At 39.0% G+C, this 25388-nt stretch overlaps 1 protein-coding gene across 1 annotated transcript in view; it reads left to right on the forward strand.

Annotated features, from left to right (window-relative positions):
* The window catches only part of TRIO (trio Rho guanine nucleotide exchange factor), a 274256-nt gene that overhangs the window by 53895 nt on the left and 194973 nt on the right, over nucleotides 1–25388 (forward strand). The window contains exons 6-7 of the mRNA XM_043979301.1: nucleotides 245–367; nucleotides 22471–22662. Coding sequence (XP_043835236.1) covers nucleotides 245–367; nucleotides 22471–22662 — 315 coding nt within the window. The remainder of the gene's footprint in view (nucleotides 1–244; nucleotides 368–22470; nucleotides 22663–25388) is intronic.

The following is a 25388-nucleotide window of genomic DNA, read 5'->3' on the forward strand; positions in this document are numbered from 1 at the left end:
GACACTTAACACTTACTAGCTGTGTGACCCTGGGCAAGTCACTTAACCCCAATTGCCTCACTAAAAAAAAAAAAAAAAAAAAGAGTGTTGTATACCAATATCTCATCACTACTCTTGAATTTCCATTCAAGTTTGGATTTTCATATCCCATTTTTTCCATGTCAGAATTTAATCTTTACTAACCAACATGAAAGTATTAATGAGAGCTGTTATTTTCATAGTAACATGCTTGTTTCCTTCCTAGGTATTGGACTGGATTGAGAACCATGGAGAAGCATTTCTAAGCAAGCACACTGGCGTGGGCAAGTCTCTCCACAGGGCCAGAGCACTGCAGAAACGTCACGAAGATTTTGAAGAGGTAGCACAGGTAGGTAACTTACTTTCTAATGTCTTTGCTCTGTGATTACTATTTTTTAAAATTTTGGTACAGAATTGTTTTGGTCTGCTAACACAGTTAGAAATCTTGGAATCTAGGACCAGTGGTCCTCTTGGGTTTTTTTTTTTTTAATTATTATCAACATTCTCTGCCTTGATCTATCTCAGCTTAAAGTGATGCTGAATACTTATCTGAAGCCTTACCAGTATGCTTCAGAAAATGATTTCTAATGAGGGTTTCCTTTAATTTTCAGTCAATCAACAAACCTTTAAGTGCCTACTATGTTCCAGGAACTGTTCTAAGAGCTGGGGTTACAAATACAAAGAAGAAACAATCCCTGCTTTCAGTTACTCCCTCAGAGGCAGGAAGTAGATCAGTTAGCTCTTTTGCAAAGCATAATATTTGAAAAACAGAAACATCAGTTGAATGTTTTGGATGGTCTGCTGCTGGCCACTGGTATGTTCTAGCCTGGTGTACTAGTTAAGTTCCCACTGCTTTCCTTAATCTTTTTTTTTTTCCTGGTTTTGGTTTTGGGGGGTTTTTTTTGGCAGAGCAATTAGGGTTAAGTGACTTGTCCAGGGTCACACAGCTAGTAAGTGTTAAGTGTTTGAGGCTGGATTTGAACTCGTGTCCTCCTGAATCCAGGGCTGGTGCTCTATCCACTGAGCCACCTAGCTGCCCCTCCTTAATCTTTTAAATGAACAACATCCCTTGCTCTAGATCTTGAATTTACAAATAGACTTAAGAGAGCAAGCTTACCCTCATTGACATGGTTAAAAAAGAAGCCACAGGAAGGTAGTTGCTTTTAAAATGTTTTCCATTTGTTATCCTTTAGATACATCAATCCTACCACAGGACAGTCATCCAGAATTCTCACCCCTTGTATCACATAATTAACCAAAACACAGCTTCTGTGGCTAGATTAAAGAAAAGGGAAATAGAATTGCAGAAAAATCCTTTAGAACTTCCAGTTCCATTAGTACCTGGAGCCTCTTAAAGCCCCTTTCAGCTCTGGATCCAAGATCCTGTGATTAGCAAGCAATTCATGCTTAGCCAAATACATTGGTATATTGGAGAGCAGTATCCAAAATAGTATGGCATAGTGGATAGACAACTGGACTCATTCAGGAGGATTTGGGTTCAAGCTTTGCCTCTGATACGTACTGATTTGTTGACCCTGGGCAAATCATTGAATTTGTCCCTGCCCAAGACAACTCTTTAAATTGAAAAACAGTTTCAGATCTATGGTGATTATGTTTGGGCCTCCCTCCCTTCAAAAAATAGAGAACAAGTAGCACAGAATTATGGAAGACAGAAATATGTGGAGTACAGATCAACATCTTTATATAGCATAGACCCAAGTTCTTAAGAACATAGGAAACTAGCATGTAGAATTATTCAGTCTCTGGCTTCCAAAGTAATGAGGCCCAAAGTGGAAGGAGCAAAGCTGCTGATAGGAGAGTGCAAAATGGGCCTGTTCCAGATTGTATTCTTTAATTTACAAAGGAAATATCCTTAGATCCACATTATAGGGAGTTAAAAATACCTCCTAATTTAAAATATCTAGCCTCCTTTCCTAAGGCGGTGGGGGGTTGGGGGGAAACACTTCATATATAACCTTGAGTTCCATGACCTGAAGAGAGTTTTAATGAATTAGTCTGAAATGATAATGTCCACCCAACATAGCCATACAGATTTCCTGTAGCATCTTCCACATCTTATTGTACTAGGGAACCACTCATCAAGCATTATATTTTATGTACCCAGCTCTACAGGAGGTAGTATGAAGAATAAGAAAGACATAATGTGCCTTCAGGCAACTTGTAGTCTAACAACAATAGTAGTAATAGGTGAGAGGAAGGAAGGATTTATTAAGTACCTACTATGTGCCAATATTCTCTCATTTGGTCCTCATAATGACTTTAGGAGGTAAGAGCATGTATTATCCCAATTTTACAGTTGAGGAAATTGAAGCAAACTGCAGACATTACACGCCCAAAGTCCCATAGCTAGGAAGTGTGCGAGGCTAGACTTTAAGTCAAGTCTTCTTGATGCTTGGCCCAGTGTTTTACAAAAATGGTCTCATTTGATCCTTACAAATTTGTAAGAAACCGTTCAGGGAGTCTTACTGTCTTCCTCGTTTTACAGATAATGAAACTGAGCTTCACATTGGTTAAGTGACTTGACTGTCTGTGGTTGCACATTTAGTAAGAATCAGAGGCAGGATTGGAGCTCAAATTTCTCCTCATTTGAAGTCCAGGACTCCTTCTACCTGGCTCTTTTGCTTCTCTCAGCTAAGGCAGAAAAACTCATGCAGGGGAAACAGAAACCTCAAATACTCGACTGTGGGATGATTAGATCTCCAGTAGAAGGCTCCTCAGCCAGTAGGCAGATACAGGCCAGGGACTGCACGCTGAGTGGAGGATAGGATGTCCTATGACCAAAGCATTCATAGGGTGACATCAGCTGATCATAGGGCAGTTTCTGATCTAGAACCCAGGGGCGGCTCTAAGGTTGGGGGGCTAAGACTGAAATAGTTCTCACCATTGGAGAAGCATGTTCTAGTGAGCTGATCTCCTGGGCCAAGTCAGCCTCAGAGATCCCAGAGATAGATGGAGAGGTTATGGTAATTAATTCTTAAACTGCTCCCAGTGTATTTTGAACTGTTCTGGAAAATACCTAAGGAAAACTCTGGTTTGAATCTGAACCTCTGGGAGAGTCAAATAGTGCAGAAATAGGACAGCCTAGTCCACACCTACAGGCTCAAGGCCTCCTGGAGTTTTACTCTACACTCCAGGATTACACCAGGTGAGATTTATCCTTTTTTGCTCTCTGCATCATGGTGCCTCCTAGAGTCACCTGTGTCTTTGTGAGGGGGTCTCTCCAGTTATATCTGTTCATCGTTTTTCCTCCTTACCTCCATCCCACTGGGGAAATGCTCACCTTTGACATCAGAAATAAAATATGCCAGCATCATAAAGTAAGTACTTTCAATATACCAGATTCAGACATTAAAACCAGTCAGCAAGCATTTATTAAGCACCTACTATGTACCAAGCACTGGGAATACAGAGAGGCAAAAAATAGTTCATACTTCTCAAGGAGCTCACAGTCTTTTATGCATTTATATAGTGCCTACTTTGTGCTGAGCACTGTGTGAAGCACTTTACAAATATCTCACTTGATCTTCACAACAACCCTTTGAGTTAGGTGCTTCTCTTACCCTCATTTTACAGTTGAGAAAACTGAAGCAAACAGGTTAAGTGACTTGGCCAGGGTCACACAGCTGGTAAGTGTCTGAGGTCAGATTTGAATTCAAGTCAAAGTGGGGAAGACAACACGAAAACCACTGTGTACAAACAGGAAAAATTGGGGATATCCCAGAGGGAAAGCACTAATCTCTGTCTTGTGATAATAGCACTTTCTTTGACTTTAATGCAAAAGTGAATATACTTTGTTAGGGCAACCTTTTTGTGACATGTTTTGCTGAGGTATTCACAGAGGTCATGATGGAGGTTATGCTGAGTCTAGTTGCCCTTTTATCTGTGTTTGTCTGTGTTTCATCCATTTGTATGTTAACTGGATTTGAGGTGTCATCTGCAGCTGCACAGCACATTTTGTTGTGTGTTTTTTTAAAATTTTCTCCTTCTGTGCAAAAGGAATTGTTCGGCAGGGGATGTAGCCTGCAGTCTTTTCTTCCCTATATACTCCGCAGCTGAGTTTACTAGTCTGGACAACTGGATTTAGTACCTCATAAAAAAAATAACTGGAAAAACTCTTATGACATAAAAACAGGATTTAGGACTAGAAATTCAAGGGTTAGACTATACAGCAAGCTATTGAGGAATCAAAGCAAAGTCCTGGAAACTGGCCATATTCTAATCCTACTCTTTGCAAAATATTTTTGATACATTTCATCTCTTTGCCGCATCTGCACATACCAGCAGCCATGATTTCATACATGGAGTTCTCAGTGGATCCCACTGCTGATTCAAATAGTGCTCCTCCCTCCATGCCTAAGTTGACTGTTTCCTGGGTTGGGTGGCTGAAATAATCTCTCATGTATTGGACAGCCTGCTGGGGACGTACCTCCCTGAACTTACTGGGCCTCAGGTAACACATCAGTCTACTACTTAACAAGTAAGTTTGTTCAGCTTGGTAGCTCCTACTAGAGCTGGTGTTTCCCTGACAGTCTTCAAGAATCCAGGGATACCCATGGGCTCCAGCAAGGATTTAAAACAGAAATAGTAGTACTTAATAATAACAGACAGATGTTGCCAACACACTAATTTCTTGAGTAAAAGTGTGGCACCTCAGAAGTATGCAAGAGATTATAATATTTTATGGTTGTATTATCAATCACATGAAAAATCCTAACCTAAGCGGTGAAAGGAGGCAATTGTCAAAAGTCTCTATGTTCCCAAAATGTAGCATCAATCTACAAGCAGTTCTTAAGTGCCTTCGCACCAGGCCCTTGACTAGTTAGTGCTGAGGTTACAAAGACAAAAATGAAAACAACATGTATTCGCATAAATAGATGCAAAATACATAAAAAGTAAATGCAAGGTAATTTCATCAAGGAGAGGCACTAAGAGCTGTTCTGAGGTGGTGGGGCCAGGAAAGGGCTTAATGTAAGAGATGATGTTCTAGTTGAGCTTAGAAGGGGCCTTACCCTTCCAAGAGGTGAAGTTGAGAAGAAGTAACACTTCAGGCCCAGGGTTCAATCTAGGCAAAGGCACATCAACTACCTGTAGAAAAGAAACCCCCTCTGACTTCTTCTTGTGTTGAAGATTTTTGAAGTCTTTGTTTTTTGGTCCACAGATGGGGACCAGCCATTAAAATAGGGATAAGAGAGGAGTTGGAAGTATGATGTAGTAGAAGAACTTGGAGTCTGTAAGTCCTGAGTTCAAATCCCAGCTCTGCTGCTTATCATCTGTTTGACCGTGAGCAAGTTATTAAAGAGTTTTCAACTCTCAGCATCCTCATTTGCAGACTGAGGGTTAGAGTTAAATAATCTTGACTGTCCCAATTATAATGTTCTGTGAAAATATGATGAACTTCTCTATGTGATCATCCTTTGTTTAATAATGATTTTATTTGGGGCAATATTTCCATCCCGATGACCTCATGGTGCTCAGACAACTCAACCAGGAGCCCTGGTTTTATTAAGATGTGGTGTATAGATGCTGTCTAGACAGGCAGTGTCCTCAGGAGCAGGGCAGAATAATGCTGTGTATTTATAGTACCATTCATTCCCTGAAAAATCCCCATGTCTTTGGCAAACAACAAACTAACATTATTCTTTCTTCGTCATAGGAGAAAGGAAGCATACTAAGATAAATTACCTCAGCAGATGCCCCCTCTCACCCTTCCCGTCCTTGCCTGTTTTCTGTCAAAACAAATTGAAGTGGGCATGTGCTTGTGTCAAAGACTTTAAAAGTCTGTGTTTGGGGACTGTATTTGTTGCTGAGCACAACCTGACTTTAGAGGTACTTTAAATGCAAGTGCAAAAGAATTTGTTGGTGATCAATCAGGAAGCAGAAACACAGCATCTGAGAATTGGAAGAGACCTCAGTGGCCCTGTGGTCCAACCCATACCCCAAAAGATTTCCCACCGTGAGATACCTGACAAAGAATCATCCACTTTTCTACTTTAAGACCTCCAAGCAGAGGAAACCCACCACCACTATAGGAAGCCCGCCCCACTTTTGGATAGCTTCGAAGTTTTTCCTGGCCCTAAGCAGAAATTAGCCTCTTTTCAACTTCTACCCAGTGCTCCTGAGGCCAAATGGAGCAAGTCTCTTCTCTCTTCCCTTCAGGTATTTAAAAGAAAGTTGTCATGTCCCCTCTGAACCTCCTTTTCTCAGGATAAACATACCCAGTTTCTTCAACTGATCCTCATGTTGGAGACTTGAGCCTCTGAACCATGCTGTCTCTTCTTCTCCAGACTTGCCAACCTGGCTACATCCTGCTTAAATGTGGTACCCAATACTGAACATGGTGCTTCATATGAGGTCTGATCTGGGCCCAGTATAATAGTCCTGTTATCTCACTGTTCCAGTAAGCTATGCCCCTCTTCATTCAGCTCAAGGTCTCATAGGCTTTTTTTGGCTGCAGCATCCTATAACTGACTTATTGAACTTAGAATACTAAAAAACTCCCATACCAGAACTACTTTTCTCTGTCTGTGCCTCACCCATCCTCTATCTGTGAAGTTGATTTTTTGTGCCCAAGGGCAAGGCTTTACATTTATTCATATTGTATTTCATCTTATTAGATTCCAGTGAATGACCTAGCCTGTCAGGATCCTTTGGGATCCTGAATTGATTACTGACTTTTGGTGCTCTTACTCCCACCTTTGTGTCATCTGCAAATTTAATATGCCTTTATCTATATCATTGATAAAAATGTTAAACCCCTTGGAACTTTCTAAGATGCCGATTACACTGACCCATCATGATAAATATTTGACTTGGTAGAAAAAGTTCCATTTTAATTCTAACAAAACATTTTATTAGAAAGCTTGTTGCAAGGTGAGTATGTCTTTAGAATGAGATTTTTCTGGTTTCAAGTAATAGGATTGTGGTTTGGGAAAGTACTTTAGAAAATCAGATTCCAGTTTATTTTCTTTTAGGAGTCTTGAATTGGACCTGCTGACAGTGGAAGGCTTCTCATAACTTTAACAATTGTATCCAGAAATAGTTCTTGCTGTCCAGCATAGAAAAAAGTGGTCATTGGAAAAAGAAGGGAGACACATCAATAGAGGAAGAACTTTGACAGTGAAGTCCTGAATAGGTTTTACCCCCTGAACCAATAACATACCCTTCCTCCTGCTTTCCAGTAGGCTCTGAGCCTCTCTTTTTACAAGAATCCTCAGAAGCTAGAAATTAAGGCTTGTGGTGAAGTAATCTTCAGTTTGTATATATCCCCTTTCCCAATATGCTGGTATGATCTTATTCTGCTGTTTCCCAGTGCAGAAGAGTTCTTTAAATAAATAAAACAAACCACAGTTCATAATGGAAGAAAAGAGTGAAGAGTCTTTTGTACCTGGAGGGTCTGAGTACCAGTGTTCATGTTAGGAAGGTCTCATGGTTATCAAATCAAAGCATGAAGAAGGATCAGAGGGGCAGCTAGGTGGTGCAGTGGATAGAGCACTGGCCCTGGAGTCAGGAGGACCTGAGTTCAAATCCGGCCTCAGGCACTTAACACTTACTAGCTGTGTGACCCTGGGCAAGTCACTTAACCCCAATTGCCTCACTTAAAAAAAAAAAAACAAACAAACAAAAAGAAGGATCAGAAAAATCCTTTTGAGCAAATATGCTGTTGTAGGTGAGACTCTAATGCCAGCACCTTCTTATTTCAGGTTCAATATTGGGACAAAATGAGGCCCTCATGAGTCACTGAAAATTTAACAAAGGTGGAGGTTTACTTTATTCTAATGTAGCAAGGATACAGTAGCACTTAATTTCTCCATCTTCTCCATTTGTCTCCATCTGGAAATGTGTCTATGTGGTCGGGCAGTCATCAGGGTATAGTGACTCGTGGAGTCTCGGGTACCTACCACATTTAAGAGGCATAGAGCCCCACATGGCTAAGGTTTTTTATTGGCCCTATCCCAGGAAGCTGAGTCACAGAAGTTGGGACCAATCAGATGTGGGAGAAAGATGCTGCACCAGTAAAGCAGCTAGGACATTGTGTGGGGGTCTTATGTGAGGAGGAAGCTGTATCAGGTTAAGGGAAGCGGCATCAGGAAACTGTTCTCCTACCACATATGCTATATTTAGTGGCTTACAATCTGTGAAGTACTTTGAAATCATAAACAAATAAAGGATTTGAACCTCCTCTTGGCATATAGTCCATGTTCATGTTCCCTGTTTCTTCCCTCAAGTTCTACCTCAAGTGGAAAGCAAGAGCTTCAGATCTCAGAAGCTGTAAAAAGGTCTCTCGCCAATTTACTTTTTAAAATATAATGTGATAATGTGAGTGGTGGCATAAATGAGTCAGGGAGGATTATTATAATCAGAAACTTCTCAGATTATGTGCAAATTAATATTCTACCCCCCTCCCACTTCCCCTTATTTTCCTTGGCTCACTGCTTGAGGTGGGGAAGTTAGAATACTCCTTGCTCCCCACGCCATTTCCAGGCTCTCTCCCTTCCTTCATCACTCAGTAACCTCTTCTCTTTGAGGTTCATGTTATTCGTGTCTACCACCCAATCAAAATCCTGGTAGCTGTTGTCTACAGACTCCATATCCCTCCTCTGTCTTCCTCAGTGAGGTCAGTACTTTGCTCACAATTTTTCTCTCTTCCCCAACTGCTGTCCTCATACTAGGTGACTTCAGCATACACATTGACTCCCCCTCAAAAACCATAACCACTCAGTTCTTCAACCTACTCACATCCCATGACCTACTTTTCCATCTCATCTTAGCCACACACAAAGTAGTTCATACCCTTGATCTTGCCATCTCCCACAAATGTACCAACTCTATGTTCAAGAATTCAAAAATCCCCTTATCTATGCTGACAATTCTCAAATCTACCTATCTTGCCCTCACCTCTCTGCTAACTTCCAATCTCAAATCTCCATCAGAGGTCAAACTCCATGTCCAGTAGACATAAGCTCAGTGTGTCTAAAACCAAACTCATTATCTTTCCCCCTAAATCCTCACCTCCTCCTACCTTCCCTATTACTATAGAGGCTAACACTATCCTCCTAATCCTTCAGGTTCACAACCTAAGTATCATCTTCACCTCCTCATTCTCTCACCTATCATATCCAATCTGTTGCCAAAAACATGTCTCAAATCTACCTCCTTTTCTCTTCTGACGTTGCCGCTGCTCTGGTGCAGGCCCTTATCACCTCACATCTGGACTACTGCAGTTGCCAGCTAGTGGGTCTGCCCACTGCAAGTCTCTCCAAACTCCAATCCATCCTTCCTTCAGCCACCAAAGTAATTTTCCTAAAACACAATTCCACTCATGTCACCCCTTCTACTCAGTAAACTCCAGTAACCTTCTCCAAAATCAAATACAAAGTGCTCTGTTTAGCCTTTTATAACCTAGCCCCCTCCTGTCTTTCTAGTGTTCTTAGACCTTCCTGCCTACCATATACTCTTCTATCCAGTGACATTGGCTTCCTGGCTTGTTCCATTAACAAGACAGTCCACCTCTCTGCTCTGGGTTTTTCCTTTCTCCCCCATGCCTGGAAGGCTCTCCCTCCTCATCTCTGCCTGTTGGCTTCCTTGAAGTCACAACTAAAATCCTATCTTTTACAGGAAGCATTTTCCACCCCCTCTTAATTTTAGTGTCTTTCCCTCTGCTATTTCCTATTTATCCTGTATCTAACTTGTTTGTATATGCTTGCTGTCTCTCGCTATTTTACTGTGAACTTCTTGAGGGCAATGGCTTTTTTTTTTGCCTCTTTTTGGATCCACTGCACTTTGTATATTGCCTGGCGTGTAGTAGGTGCTTAATAAATGTTTATTGCCTGACTGAGTTTCCAATATACTCCCTTCTCTGGAAGCAGTCCCGTTTCACCTTCTAGTCTTCTGCTATTCCTCCCACAAGACACTGTCTCCTATCTCAGTGCATTTCTGCTGGCTGCCCCCCATGCCTGGAATTCTCTTCCTCCTTATGTCTACTTCTTGGCTTCCTTCAAGTCCCAGCTAAAACCCCACCTTCTACAAGAGGCTTTCTCTGATTTCCCTTATTGCTAGTTTCTTCCCTCAGTTGATCCTCCCCAATTTATCCTGCCTATATCTTGTTTGCATGTAGTTGTTTGAGTGTCATTTCCCCCTTTAGACCATTAACTCCTTGAAAGCAAGGACGCTCTTTTGCCCCCTTTGTATCCCCAGCACCTAGTACAAAGCCTGGCACATAGTAGGACTTAATGAATGGTTATTGACTGACTGAACCTAACTGTTTTTTGTTTGTGGGTTGTTGTTTTTTTGAGTATTCCATGTAACTGAATAAAATGGGAAATCTGCTATATTCAGTTTCTTCAAGGGTGGCAGTAAAGTAAGTAATGAAAGCCTCATCAGTTTAAGTCCTTCAAAACAGGCCAAACATAAATATGGCATGACATAATTCTTTTATGCTAAGTGTGAGGACCCTGAAAAAGACCTCATGCTTCTACATAGCTGAGATGAAGCAACCCTATGGCTGTGGTGGATTTATGCTCCACGTTGAGTGTCCCAGATTTTAGGATTTGTCTCTCACACACACACACACACACACACACACACACACACACACACACACACACACACACACACACACACACACACATATCCCTGGCAGTCAGATGAAAAAGGACATCCATCAGTTTTGCTCACATTTCTATAGCAAAGGACAAAGTGTGGTCCCTAATGAAACACCATCCCTTTTCCTTGGCATCATACACATAATAATTCCAAACAGATAGATCCTTCTAAGTGACTGAGAAGCAAATGATTTTGTGATGGTCACATAGTCATAGTCTTTATTTTGTATCTCCCTCTGAGATAAGAAATACATATCTCTTTCTGTGCAACATTTTTTGCAGACCAACATTCTAGAAGAAAAGAGCTAAGGTGAACATTTCTCTCTTTTAAAAAAAATGTGTTGTTTTTTTTTTTTTTAACATTTCTCTTGTCAACCAAATAGTTACCCAGCCCGGGACTATTTTTCTTTTCCAAAACACAGCTAGTAGATCAGGAAGTATAGTGCCAAAAGCTGTAAAACAGAAGGAGCTGATTTTGATAGCACTTCCAGAGTCTACATCAGTAAATCTCTGGGACATCTTCCTTCAAGAAGTATGAGGCCATTCTTTGAACTTAGCCCTCTCCTCACCCATTATCCCCAAAGCAACTCATTCTGTTTTCCATCTAGGGTGAAATAATTCTCCCCGAGCCATTTCTGTTAATTTCCTGTTCATACCATTTAAGTATCTTATAACTTCAAGGAAATAAGTAAACCAGAAATTGGCAAGTTTTATTGTTATTCTGCATTTACACACACTGACCTGGGTGATAATTTAGTTTCATATTCATTCCCTCCCCCTACTTCAGTCCTTTCATCTTTTGTGGAGAAGTCATGGGCCTGTAGAATGTGTTTTCACATTCCAACTGTTTTAGAAATTTCTGATTTGCTACAGATGATAAAGTTTTTACAGTATATAGCACATTACCCTTTGGAGTTTAGCACATTTTTTTATTGCTATAAAATATCATGTTTGAAGAGTAGCTTATCTACAGAAGTTCTGTTATTTGATGACAAGTTGTTAATGAGAGACTCGTAGGGCAAACTCCATTTGCTATGAAGAATTTCTTTCAAAAAGATATTTTTGGGGCAGCTAGGTGGTGTAGTGGATAGAGCACTGGGTCTGGATTCAAGAGAACCTGGGTTCAAATCCAGCCTCAGACACTTGACACTTACTGACTGTGTGACCCTGGGCAAGTCACTTAACCCCAATTGCCTCACCAAAAAAAAAAAAAAAAAAAAAAAGATTTTTTTCCCCAAAGGTTCAGGCCTACTTAATTTTCGTACCTGATTCTTTTCCTTAGAAACCTCCCCCTAACAGAACTCTCAAGACTGAAAAAAATTTACCCATAGGAATTTTAGAATTTGAAGGAAAAGATATAGTAAATTAAGACATACTAGTGATTTGCATGCATTTGTGACACTGATCCAATATAGTGTCCTAGACTGGAGAGTCCAGTAATTTCCACTTGGGTTATAACTGCAGTTTGTTGCTAAGACAAAATTTCCCGAGTAGCCCAAGGCTACTTTTGTAGATACTTTTGTTGTACTTGTGACAGTGGTTACTGGGTTGCTTTAGGGGAACCCCTATGACCTAATGCCCAGGGAGGTTCTAGTGGGAGTGGATTGGTTTTACAATTCCCATCCATGGAATTTTCATTGATTTCTTTGAATAAGATCTAATTGGAAAGACTCCAGAATCACTCTACTCACCTTGGGTTTTGGGGGAACTAGAAACTGGTCCAAGCTAGGACAATTTGGTGAGAATTAATGAATTTAAGAAGATTCATTGGGGCCCACACCATAGTGGAAAATGGGGAACTCTCAAGTTATTCCCTGTTCCCAGCCCCACCACTAAGGTTTATGGGGGGGTCAAGCATTTGTTGCTTTTGACATCTGGGCACACTGTGTGTTTCAAAGTCAAATGGAAATAACAAGGTGATGAGGTAATTTTTTTCAAATCAAGCATACCAAAATGCATGCATCTAAATGTCTCGTTTAAATTAGTCATCTTGCACATTTATTCCAGTGGGAGATTACATGTTGTACTGAAAGGGCACTCATTTGGAATAAGTCCTGGGTTTAAAACTCATCTGTACTGCTTACTTTCTGTGTAACTATGGGCAAACCACTTAATTAAATTCTCTGAATATCAGTTTCCTCACCAAGAAAATGAAAATGTTGAACTACAATGATTTTTAAGGTAACTTCCAATCCTAAAACCTATGATTGTGCTTAACACATTTATAGGTTATAAGTTCCCCTAAGGAACTCGGGAGGGTGGGAGAACAAAGTATAAGCCCAGGAGTGGTCAGAGACATTGGGAAAAAAACTCCCTTTGTGTCATGGAAAAAGGAAAGGGAGGCCTACAGTGTCAATGAGAATGAGTGCTGAGCAAAAGTCACTGACAATGGCAGTATAGAGGCTGATGGTATATTTTCAGTAATAGATGGGAGGTGGAACAAGCCTGTTAAAAAGTGAGTGGGACTACCAGGCATAGAGCCAAAAGAGATCAAAGAAAGAAGGAAAACACACATATTTACAAAAATATTTATAGCAGCAATAGGGATAGCCCCCAAAGACAAAAGGGTCATTGTAGCACTTTTTTAAAAATACACAAAACATGAGGTTCAGAGGGAGATAGAGAGAAACAGGACTAACAGGTTGAAACTAACATGTTGAATTTATGATATTCTCTTAAACATACAACCTGTATAGAATAGAGATTCATGTTTCATTTACAGTTTGTATGGAAATGTATGGAATAAGAATTTTTTTTTGAAATTTAAGCAAGTGAGATGAAAATAAAGGCCCGATTCATGCAAAAATATTCATGGCAACTCTGTTATAGCAAAGAACTGGAAATGAATGAGTGCTGATTAATTAGAGTAATGACTGAAAAAAACTGGTTTATGAATATATTGGAATATTATTGTTTAGTAATAAATGAAAAATGAAGAATTTGGAGACCTGTGAGAAGGTTTTAACTTATTAAGCAGAACCAAGAGAGTAATATACACAGTGACTACAAGAAAGTAAAGGAAAATAACCCTACTAGGAAATCTAACCTTGAGTAATTGAAAACTAATGAAATTCTCAAACAGATAATAAAATATACCTCCTTCATGGCAAAGAAGGTAGAGATTGCTACTGTAGAGTAGTATATAGAGAGTCAGATGCCCTCATAGAAATTTTTTTGTTTAATTGCTTTTCTTTATCACAAAGGAGGGTTGAGTGAAGGAAGAAGGGTGAGAAGACTGTGATATAAAGGCAAACAGCACCAATAAACCATTTAAAAATTAAATGGAGTTAGTCGGGAATGTGTTTAGGCATTGCAGTTAAGTAAGACTTTTAATAGTAAAAGGAGAAAAATAGAATGTTATCTAGAAAGGCAAGATGACACTTGTCCATTGAGGCCCACCTTTAGCTGTGTGACTATGAGCAGATCAGTTTTCAGTGCCCTGGGGGGATTGGGGAGAGAGAGGGGTGGGGGGAGAATGAGAATATGAGAATAGAATTGAGGAAGTTAGGTCTAGAGGTTGGTGGAAGGGTCTTCCTTGGCAAATGAATGAGTCCCTTTGCCTCTGAATCTCAGAGTTAATGTAAAGACAAATACTTTGTGGTCCAGGAGAAAAGAAAAGTGAAAGGAGTTCTTTATACTCATCCTTTGCAATTTCAGTTTCATTTTATACCTCATCCTCACTTCAGATTTGGAGAAATTATCTGATTTTGATACTTTGTTGACATAGTGGGATCATTTTGATCCTCTCAAGTTAAGTTGAAAATCAAGTCATCTGGTCAGAGGATTGGAGATCAATAAAAAGTGCAAGTCTAAAACACTTAGTCAACAAGCATTTATTGAGCTCCTACTGTGTGCTAAGCACTAGGAATAAAAATAGAATCAAAAAGACAGTCTCTGCCTACAGGGAATTAACATTCTAATGGGAAAGACTACACTTAAAAGGGAGTTCAGAGAGGGAAGAAGGTATGGAGTAAGATATGGAGTATTGGAAACATAGTAGAGAAAATCCTGGGGAGATGAGTCAACATTGCAGCCTGAAGAAGGATGAAGATGTCTTTAGCCTAGGCCTCTTCCTTAAAGGGGAGGTTCTGGGAGGAATTAGCCAATCAGAAGGTTGAGGCCTCAGTGGCAGCAGGTCCTCTGATGTGAATAGTCCAGGGGTAAGGTGAGTTTCCATGGTGAAGAGGTTAAACACTTATTTGATTGGATCGATGAATGAAGAAGTGATTACTAAGCTCTCACTATGTACCAAAGCTCTGTATAGTTCAAGGGATAAAAATACAAAGCCAAGACAATCCCTGTCCTCACTGAACTTATATTCTAATATAGGTGAGTAGTGACTAGGGGAAGGTTTTTTGGTCTGAGAAGTCACAGAGATCAGGATGGATAGTCAAAGATATTAAAGGAAAACCAAGAATGAAGGACAATCAGTTGACAAGGCCTTTTTGGAAACCTTGGGAATGGGGAGATAGATGTTGGTGGCAATAACTATACTATTGATGTGTAGGTGGCACAAAGATGGTCAGAAAGAAGCATGTTCAGGTCTGTGGCTATCCAGATGTACTGTGCTTTTGTGTATTATTTACGGTTTCTCTTCTGGACAAAACATGCCCAATTAATTCTGTGTTGTTTTTTTTTAAATCTTTGTAGAAATAAAAATGTGAGTGTGTTTTTTTTTTAATCTAAGTGCTAGGAAATCTAGGTATAAAATGATATATTGTACCATCTAAATATATGTTCAGTAGAACTTTCAGTGTTCATGTCAGATATGTCATGTCATTTATGTCATGTCATGTGTATATACACAAATATATATACTTTATTTCTGCATTGGCATTTTTGAGTCCCCATATTATTATATTATTCCTACAAATATCTAGTAAATAGATAGTCCAGTAGTGAAAGATGTCCTATGGAATTTAATCTAGTTTTCTAGTGTTGATGGGCATTTACCAAGTGCTATACACTAGAAATACAGAGACAAAAATGAAACAATCCTTATTCACAAGGAACTTCCTTCAATCAGGAGACGAGAGGCACATGTACTCATAATACTATCTACAAAATGCCTACAGAGAAATGAGATGAGGAAGTACTGGCTGCTGGAGGATTCAAGAAAGGCCTCTTTAGGGGTAGCTTTTAAGTCAGGTTTTGAAGGAAACAAGGTCTTCTAAGAGGGTAAGATGAGGGGAGCATATGATGATAATAGCAATGATCAGGTTAGTATACATTGATATGGGACGTTGTAGTTTATGAATCTTTTTCTCATAAAACCCTGTGAATATGCACAATTATGCAAATTATCCCCATGTGATAGCTGGAGACAACTGAAGCACAGAAGGGAGACTAGGTCTTGCCTAGTCTCACACATACAACTAGTAAGAGTCAGAGATAGGGCCAGCTAGATGGTGAAGTGGATAGATCACCAGCCCTGGATTCAGAAAGACCTGAGTTCAAGTTTGACCTCAGATACTTAACACTTACTGGCTGTGTGACCCTGGGCAAGTCACTTAACCCCAATTGCCTCATCAAAAAAAAAAAAAAAGAGTCAGAGAATCCAGGTCTTCCAACTTCAAATCTAGTGCCATTTCCTCTGTATTTGTGGTAGTTTTTAGTAATAACACCTGGGTCACTGTGATCTGCCATCTATTTAACCTTCAGGTTAACTTGACCTTTGCCATTATTTCTTTTATGCTAATCAGTTTCTATATCTGTCCCCTTACCCCCCACCCCCAACCCCCAAAAAAGTAAAAGCTTCTCTTCATTTTCTGTTAAAAAGCAAAAAACCAGTCAAGCAGCAAAAGAGAGCTCAGTAGTCTAACAAAGTCAAACGCTTCCTCTCTTTTCCACTGAATTCTAATTGGCCACCCTTTGTGTAGTATTCTAGAAAGATAAATCAGGGTGACTTCAGATTGCAATAGTCCTAAGGTCAGTCTTGGCTTTTGTCATTTAATTCCTTTATTGCTGAGTTTTATCAGTTGAATCTGTACCTGATTTTTAAAAAAAAATTCTTTATGAGAACTCAACTTATTTTTAATTTTTTAAATGTTTTTCAATATACAGAGTAGAATAAGAATAAGAAAAGAGGATTCTTTATAAAACTATATAAAACTGAACTTCTCTTAGGTATAGTTTGATTTTTTTTTAAATTGTATTAAAATGCTTCACTGGTACTCTTTTTTTTCTTGTCTTTTCTTATCTCTGTCACTACCCCAAATCAAAGTTCTCCATTATAACATATAATAATACAAAACAAGCAAAACAAATCATTACGTTGACTATATCTAAAAATGTATGGCTTATTCTGTCTCTTTAGTTCATCACTCAGTGCCAAATATTGGGAGGAGGCATGTTCTATTAGGAGTCTTCTTGAAAATCATGATTGGCTAGTGAATTGATCTAAGTCCTAGAGCCTATCAAAGTCATTTTATTTTACATAATTGTTGTCACTATTTAAATTCTTTTTGCAGGGTGAGGGTTATGTGACTTATCCAGGGTCACACAAATAGTAAGTGAATGAGGCCATTTTTGAACTCAGGTCCTTCTGACTCCAGAGCCAGTTGCACTGTGTAAACTCCAAACAAATTTTTTAAATCAATGTGATTGCAGAAGGATTCTTCATTTGCAAAAGGTGTCATAATATAGCTGAGCCTGTCTCTTGCTAGTGCCAGGCTATGATCTCTGAGGAAGAGTTAGTCCAATAACACTGGTAAGAGCTACCAGTAAAAAATGCTGAGAAAGGAGTAGGCCAAAAGCAAGAATCCAGGAGTCACAGGAATACAGTAGAGCTGGAATGGATTTTGACAAGTTTGTAATAACTCAAGAGATTTTCTTTGTTCACGACTCCAACTGACTGTCAGGCTGACTAATGCATATCAGATGACACTCCAAAAAGATTCAGGTAAGGTCTCCTTTATGGAAAGATCTCTGGACTGAGTCAGAAAGCTGGAATTCCAAAGTATATAGTTAGTCTTGCTGCCTACTGTGACCCAGTACACGTGTTCTTTCCACGGCTTTGAACTCCTTCTTCACCTGACTCAGTACAATTTTCAGGTCTGAAATCAGTCATCTTGCAAATGTAGATCATTGTTCACAGAACAGATCAGGCAAGAGAGTTTGAGTGAATTAGCGCTCTAAATCCATCACCACGATTTGAAAATAGCTCAAAGCACATGACTTAATGATCCTATGATTTATACATCTTTCACATCTGTCTCCTCCCCATTCACATAATCATAACCCTGGCTCAGGCCTTCTTCACCTCCTGCTCAGATTATTTCTGATTATTCCCCCTGCCTCAAGTCTCTTTCCTGCTTCCATCCATCCTCCAGTCAGTCCATAAACATTGATTAGACACTTACTTATGTGCCAAGCACCGTGCTAAATGCTGAGGATAGAAAGAAATGCAAAAGCAGCCCCTTTCTCTCTAGGAGCTTACGGTCCAATGGCAGAGCAGCAAACAACTAAGTACAAACAACATATACATATTATACACACACGTACATATACACAAAAAATATACATATACAGACTAAATTAGAGGTACTCTCAGAAGATGGCACAAGCATTAAAGGATACTAAAAAAGCTTCTTCCCATCTTTTTCAAAGATCATTGAGCTCTTCATTTCTTATAGCACAGTAGTATTCCATCTTGGGAAAGGGAAAAGAAAAAAAAGACATTCACATGATACCTTTATTATATACTTAAAAGGAATAGTGAGTTATAACATAATAGATTTTCATTTTCATGTGCAATCATCTTTTTTATGTTACTCTTATGGAAATGCTTGTTTTCTTTCATAAATTAAACATAAAATAAATAAATTTGCTGGGGGGGGGTGAAGGGGGAGGAAGCCAGGAGATAAAGGTGAGGCCGGGGAAAATGTACCAGTTTAGTGAGAGGAACAGAAGGGGAAAGCACAAAATGCTTCATCAAAGCCAAACTTCAAAGACTTGGGATGAGCCAAGACTTGAAAAGTATGACCTCCAAATAATCTTCCTACACCTTCGGCCCCACCACATACTCTTCGATTCTTGCTGGCCTCCTTGCTGTTCTTTGAACAAGACAGTCTGTCTTCCAACTCTGAGCATTCTTCTTGTCTGGCCCCCACTCTTGTAACTCTCCTTCCTTTTCTCTGCCTCTTAGCCTCCTTCAAGTTTCAGCTAAAGTCCCACCTGCAGGGAGCCTTTCCCAGTCCTCCATCTCAGTACGTTCCCTCTCTTAATTGTTGTTTATATATTGTCTTCACTGTTAGATTGCAAACTCCTGGAGAGCAGAGGCTGCCTTGCCTCTCTGTATCCCTGGTGCTTAGCACGGTGTCTGGCACATACTGTTCAGTTGTTTTTCAGTGGTGTCTGACTCTTTCTGACCCCATTTGGAATTTTCTTAGCAAAGATGTTGGTTGTTGTTTGTCCTTCATTCTCAAAGAGGACCATGACTTTGGGTGATGTCATGACTTGCAGTGAATTGGATTTAAGTGAGGGAGGGCTTTGCAAAGTCACCAACCTCACTCTCCTCCAGAGCCATCTGAGTCCAGGGGCAAGATTATAACAAAATGACTGGAGATGGCCCCAAAATGTTTAAGTCAATTGGAGTTAAGTGACTTGCCCAGGGTCATATAGCTAGTAAGTGTGTGAGGCCAGATTTGAACTCGAAGATGAATCTTCCTGACTCCAGGCCCGAATCTCTATCCATTGCACCTCCTAATTGTTCCCATTGGGCACATAGTAGGCACTTAATAAATACTTGTTTACTGACTGATTTGGCTGTCTGAGGAAAAGCATGGAAGCCAAGGTTACTGGATCATAAGAGCCTTTGTATCTGCAGCACCTAGAATAATAGGTGGCCTATTATGGTGCTTGATAAAGACTTGCTAATTTTTTGTGGGTCAACAGCATCATAACTGTTTGTCAAAGACAGACTACAATATACCCACAGTATATTGTTGACCCTTAAAAGTTATATTAAACATTATACACAGTATCATCAACATTATGTGTTGATCAACTGTGATAGACTAGATTCTTCTCACCAATACAATGGTACAAGAAAGTTCCAAAGTTGAAAACTATCTCTACATGTAACTGGAAAATAATAAAATACTTTTATTTTTTTTAAAAGTTATATTAAAATAGCTCAAGTGTGCTGGAATTGATGATAGAAAGTTGTTTTTTTTTTTTTTTTTAAGTGAGGCACTTGGGGTTAAGTGACTTGCCCAGGGTCACATAGCTAGTAAGTGTGTGTTAAGTGTCTGAGGCCGGATTTGAACTCAGGTACTCCTGACTCCAGGGCCAGTGCTCTATCCACTGTGCCACCTAGCTGCCCCTAGAAACATTTTTGAGTTGCTACTTTCTGTTGGTATTAATACCTTAGTTTCTCTTCCCTTTTTCAAAATAACCGTGAGGCTTCTAGTCACCAAACTCATCAAAAAAAGAGGGATGGGGGCAGCTAGGTGGTGCAGTGGATAGAGCACCAGCCCTGGATTCAGGAGGACCTGAGTTCAAATCTGGCCTCAGACACTTGACACTTACCAGCTGTGTGACCCTGAGCAAGTCACTTAACCCTCATTGCCCCACCAAAATAAAATTAAAAAAAAAAAAAAAGAGGGATGGCACCTAGTCTGGTGTTACACTGGATACAGAATGAGGATAACTTGGCCCACTGAGCAGCCTTGTTGATTATTGTATACGAAGAACATATTATTCCAAACATTTAGAAATTAGGCAAGCTCCTAATCTGCCTTGTGCTGTACAGTACTGATGCTCATTTTGCAGTGGACCTGTGGCTCAATGAATGCAGGGAGATTTCTGTCAAGAAACTCTTTGTAACATTCTAAGTCAGTGCATTCTCTGCTGAAAATATCCTTAGAGCAGGGCCTCTTAACCTGTGATCTGTGTCTTTAAAAAAAAGTATATATGTATGTATGTATCTGTATATATATATATATATATATATATATACATATATATATATATTTGCAAAGTCACCAACCTCACTCTCCTGCAGAGCCACACATATATATATATATATATATATATATATATACACACACACACACACACACACACACACACACACACACACACACACACACATGTTGATAACTATATTTCAGTGTTACTGGTTTCCTTTGTAATTTTTCTTATTTTGTGCTTTCCAAACACTATTCTGAGCAGGCTTCACCAGAAGTGGCCACAGCATAAGAAGGGTTAGGGAGGCCTGCCTCAGAGAGCTGTCTGGTACACTGAAAGGTTGAGTGATTTGCCACGGGTCCCAAAGCCAAGTATGTCTCAAATGCCAGCCTTGACCCCAGGACTCCTTGACCCTGTGACTAACTCTTTAGATGTTATCCCATGCTTTCTTTCAAATGACTTAATACGTATGGTCCATTCTATTCAAAGTTCATATAACCTTATATTGTACTTTTAAAGCTTATAAAATGAAACATTTCATGTGTACCTACCTATATAACTCCAAAAAAATGACCATAGAGATTACTATCTTTATCCTCAATAGTAATGTATTATTAAGGGCTTTGTGATGCCAGATATCCACCAGAAAGTTGATGCAAAATGAGTCCTAACACATTCTCATCATTCTTTGTTAAAGGGGGCTAGGAGACTGGAGAATGGGAGAATCCCTAGGAAACTTATAAACAGAGAGGAGTATGCAACTTGAATGTGAATGTGCAACCTTATTTCTTGTGGTGGAACTGAAGAGGATAACATCTTTTTTCATTTTCTTTTTTACTTGTCTCTTTTCCTTAGTATTACTCTCATTAGTACTAAAGTCTCTCTTAAATCTTGACTAATTCTGTTCTATCTCAAATATTCTTATGAATAAACTTAAAAAAAAAAACTTAAAAAACCCAACAACTTGATTTCATCTTTGCTTCTAATCTGTCAAATTCTTATGTTATCTTTGCCTAAAGATCAGAATTAACTCCTTAATTTGTCTTCAGTCCTTAAATCTGTACTCTTGAACTTTAAGGTGCTCCCTTAAACAAACTCATTCCGTTCAAAATTCTGTCTCAACTGCTCCCCCTAGTGGACACCCACACTGTTAGTCTACCTCACCAGTGAGAGAGGACCTCATCATGGCTGTTTAATGTAAAAAGACCTGACAGCAAGCTCCAGTTTCTTAAGAATCACACAGAATATATTTTAAAATGAATATTAAAGTGGTTTTAAACTTGATTTTCAGTTCTCTTTAAAAAAATGGGGAAAAGATGGCACATACTTATACTGCAATTATAACCTTTATGTTCAGCCACAAAGAAAGGAAAAGCTCACTGAAACTTAGAATATCTACTACATGGGAAGTGCAAGAACAGATATATTTTGGGAACTTAACTGTCTAACTAGCATCTTGGGAATTACCATAAAGATACACATGCCACCTCAAAAAAACAAAATTAGAGCACTTTATACTGTTATGAAACTGGAAGAAAAAAAGTGAAGTAGACGTTTACTGTTCCTTCCTATGTGTAGGTTGCCAACTGTACAGTTGAAAGGAGGCATTTTATTCTTCGGTTCTTTAAGGGGATGGCTGAGCCAATGGATTTTCTTTACTGCTCAATATGGAAGGACTTTGCCATAGGGTCAGATATTTAGCTACTTAATGTTATGATAATGAAAAGGTTATTGATGAATGATTTCAATGGCTTACTGCTTTGGTGTTTCCAGTATGTCTTTTCTATTAGAATTACAGAAATACCAAACTTGACTACTTGGATACTCCTGTATATAGCCTTCTTGTCTCCTGGCTCCTACCTTTATTAGTTTGTTTTTATTTACATCTTTTTGTTTTTCTGGATGCTCTCTTTTGCAGAACACATACACCAATGCTGATAAATTACTAGAAGCAGCTGAACAGCTGGCTCAGACTGGAGAATGTGACCCAGAAGAGATTTATCAAGCAGCCCATCAGCTTGAAGACCGGATACAAGATTTCGTTCGTCGGGTTGAGCAACGCAAAATCTTGCTGGACATGTCTGTTTCTTTTCATACACATGTGAAGGAGGTAAGGCATCTGTAGCCAGAGTATTTCTAATATAAATTAATAACTGGGTCACAAAACCACCCTTTCTAGAAGCAAATTTGAATCTTGTTGGGGTGTAGTTTATGAAAGTGGATTAGAAAAGTGATTGTCTTTGGGTTGTAGGTCATGCAGGTATCACCTGATTTGGTTAATTCAGATCTCATTACTCTCACTTCACATGGAATCATCTAAGAGACCAGTTTTATTGCTAGATCTCTTTCAGTTGTCTTCATTCAAACAAGGGTGTCATATGTGCTTTTTCAAGGAGTGATGGGTCTGAGACGCAGAGAGATTAAAGAAAAAAGGAAGAGTATATAAAGCAGAAACAGAAAGAGGATACTAGTATACAAAGAGTTCACTAGTATTTCTGGCCTTAGACTGGCACTCTAAATTTTGTTTTTTTTTTTTAATAAGAGTTTGAATCTGTCTTAGTCGTGTGGCTGAAATCATGATTGCCTCCCTATTTTATCACACTAAATAGTTCTCAGCCAATTGCACACTAGTATTAAAAGTATAAAGTATAAGAGAATATAGAGAAGTTAAGATTAACTTGGTGATGTTAACTTGCCAACTTAGTATTTATTTTTTAGATTTCTTGCAGTAAAGCTATTAGAGCAGTAAGGGAAGAGAGATGGTTGGGGAGAGCTATTTAATATACTTTTTAGTACATGGCAGTGACTGAGTTGATGTTTTTTCTGACTCTTTATATAATGCTAGTTGGAGGGCCTATCAGTTGCCTTGTATTAATCATAGGGTTTACATTTTAATTTCATTGCATTTTTGTTGTTTCTTTTGGAAGAAAATGGTGTCTTACATGTTCCCATCAGCCCAGATGATGACAATTTAGGAATTATATTAGCCATTGGAGAGGGGAAAGATGCAGGTTGGGACTTTTGTCAACTGCTGTTTTCCAGGAGGAATGCTTTTCTATGGAGTTTTTTCTCCTTTCTAGGAGAACAGGGTATGAATAAGTTCTTTTCAAAATAAAAATCAAATTTAGTGAAATTTTAGAATGCCAAGAATGAGTACAGACAAGATGGGCTAACCGCCTCACTTTGTCACTTCCTGTGATTTCAGATTTTAATAATTTTGAGGGGTGGAGAATATTCCTTCTTCATGAAAGGACTCTGTTGTCTTATAGTACTGTGAAATTGGGGAATGAGATACCAGGTCTCCTTTCAGGATGAAGAGCTACTAAAGTCCAAAAGATTGTGAGATTTGTACAGATTTTGGATTACTTTGTAACATTAGGGAGAAATTATTTGGATGAAAAAGCAAACTCTGGCCATTATTTTCCAAGGCACCTTTAGTTATGTCATCTCTCCAGATATGTTTCCTCATCTGTAAAATGAAAAGATGGTAACAATAATGATTGCTGACATTTATATTACACTGTAAGCTTTTGTCACAAAATGCTCTACATTCATTATCTCATTCAACCCTCACGTAACATCGTAAAATAAACACTACAAATATGTTACTATTCCCATTCATGATAAAAAAAAGAACTGAGGCTCAATTTTCTCATCTTTACAAAAAGGGGAGATGGTTGGATTAGGTGATTTGTATGGCTATTTCCAGCTCTTAAATCCCATGACCCTACAAAATATTTTCAGAAATGTAAGTTTTGAAGCCAAGTAATTAAAATAACACTCTAGGAAGTCCCTACCTTTGAAATGGGTGATGTTCCAAATTTTATTTTTAAGTTACTTTTTTAAGTACTCAGAAGATGTTTTTCTCTTGCAAAAATGTCATACTTGCTAATGATGTTCCCAGATTAGCAAAAGCCTATTTGTCCACATAATAAAGTTGGAAATACTTTGCAGTTGCAATAAAGAATAGTAGAAAAATAACAAAATAGTATCAGTTAAACAGAACTTTAAAATAATGACCTCTTATCTTATTCTAAATCTATGATCCTGCAAAAACTAGCAGGAAGATAGTTTTAGGGTTTGTTTATTTTACTTCATCTTGAATGCTGATATATGAGAGAGTAAAAGCAAGTTCAGAGGAGAATGAGGAAGTGGATAGAGACTTTTGTGGGGATGCTGAAGGGTATTTCTATAAACTTTCAAGAGTTTCAGAGCTTATGCTTGGTTCCTCATTATTTCCAATTTCACTTAAACTTCGCCTTTTCTTGTGACAAAAAATATCAACATCCTTAGCAATATTCATATCTATTAGCCCTGATTAGTAGTCTCTTTGAAAAGTAGACATGGAATTAAGTAACTGACAAGAGATGGTAGTGAAAGGAAAAGGAAGCTTATCGTAAACTAGGGGGTGTGTATGAGAAATTACTAGCAAGAGAATTGAGCTCCGAAAGTATGGCTGCTTTATAACCAAGGGGTAGTGATCAAGGGAATTAAAAAAAAAAATTAGATCTGTGATTTCATCTCTAAAGGGTTCCAATTTGGAAACCACCTTAGGTGGTACAGTCCAGCAACTTTCCTGAAATTTTTATTCTTAGAGAGTCACCTGCAATGGTTAGTGATTAGGTATGTTGTCTGTGGTCCCCCAACTTGGTATGGGTCAAAGGCAAAACTTTTACCCAGGTCTCCTCCCATTTCCCTCTGGTGCCGGGCCAGGAGTCAGGAAGACTCATTTTCCTGGGTTCAAATCCAGTCTCAGACACTAACTGTGTGACCCTGGACAGGTCACTGAACCCTGTTTGCCTCAGTGTCCTCATCTGTAAAATGAGCTAGAGAAGG

Source organism: Dromiciops gliroides, chromosome 1 (genome assembly GCF_019393635.1).
Source record: "Dromiciops gliroides isolate mDroGli1 chromosome 1, mDroGli1.pri, whole genome shotgun sequence".
NCBI classification, from domain to species: domain Eukaryota; kingdom Metazoa; phylum Chordata; class Mammalia; order Microbiotheria; family Microbiotheriidae; genus Dromiciops; species Dromiciops gliroides.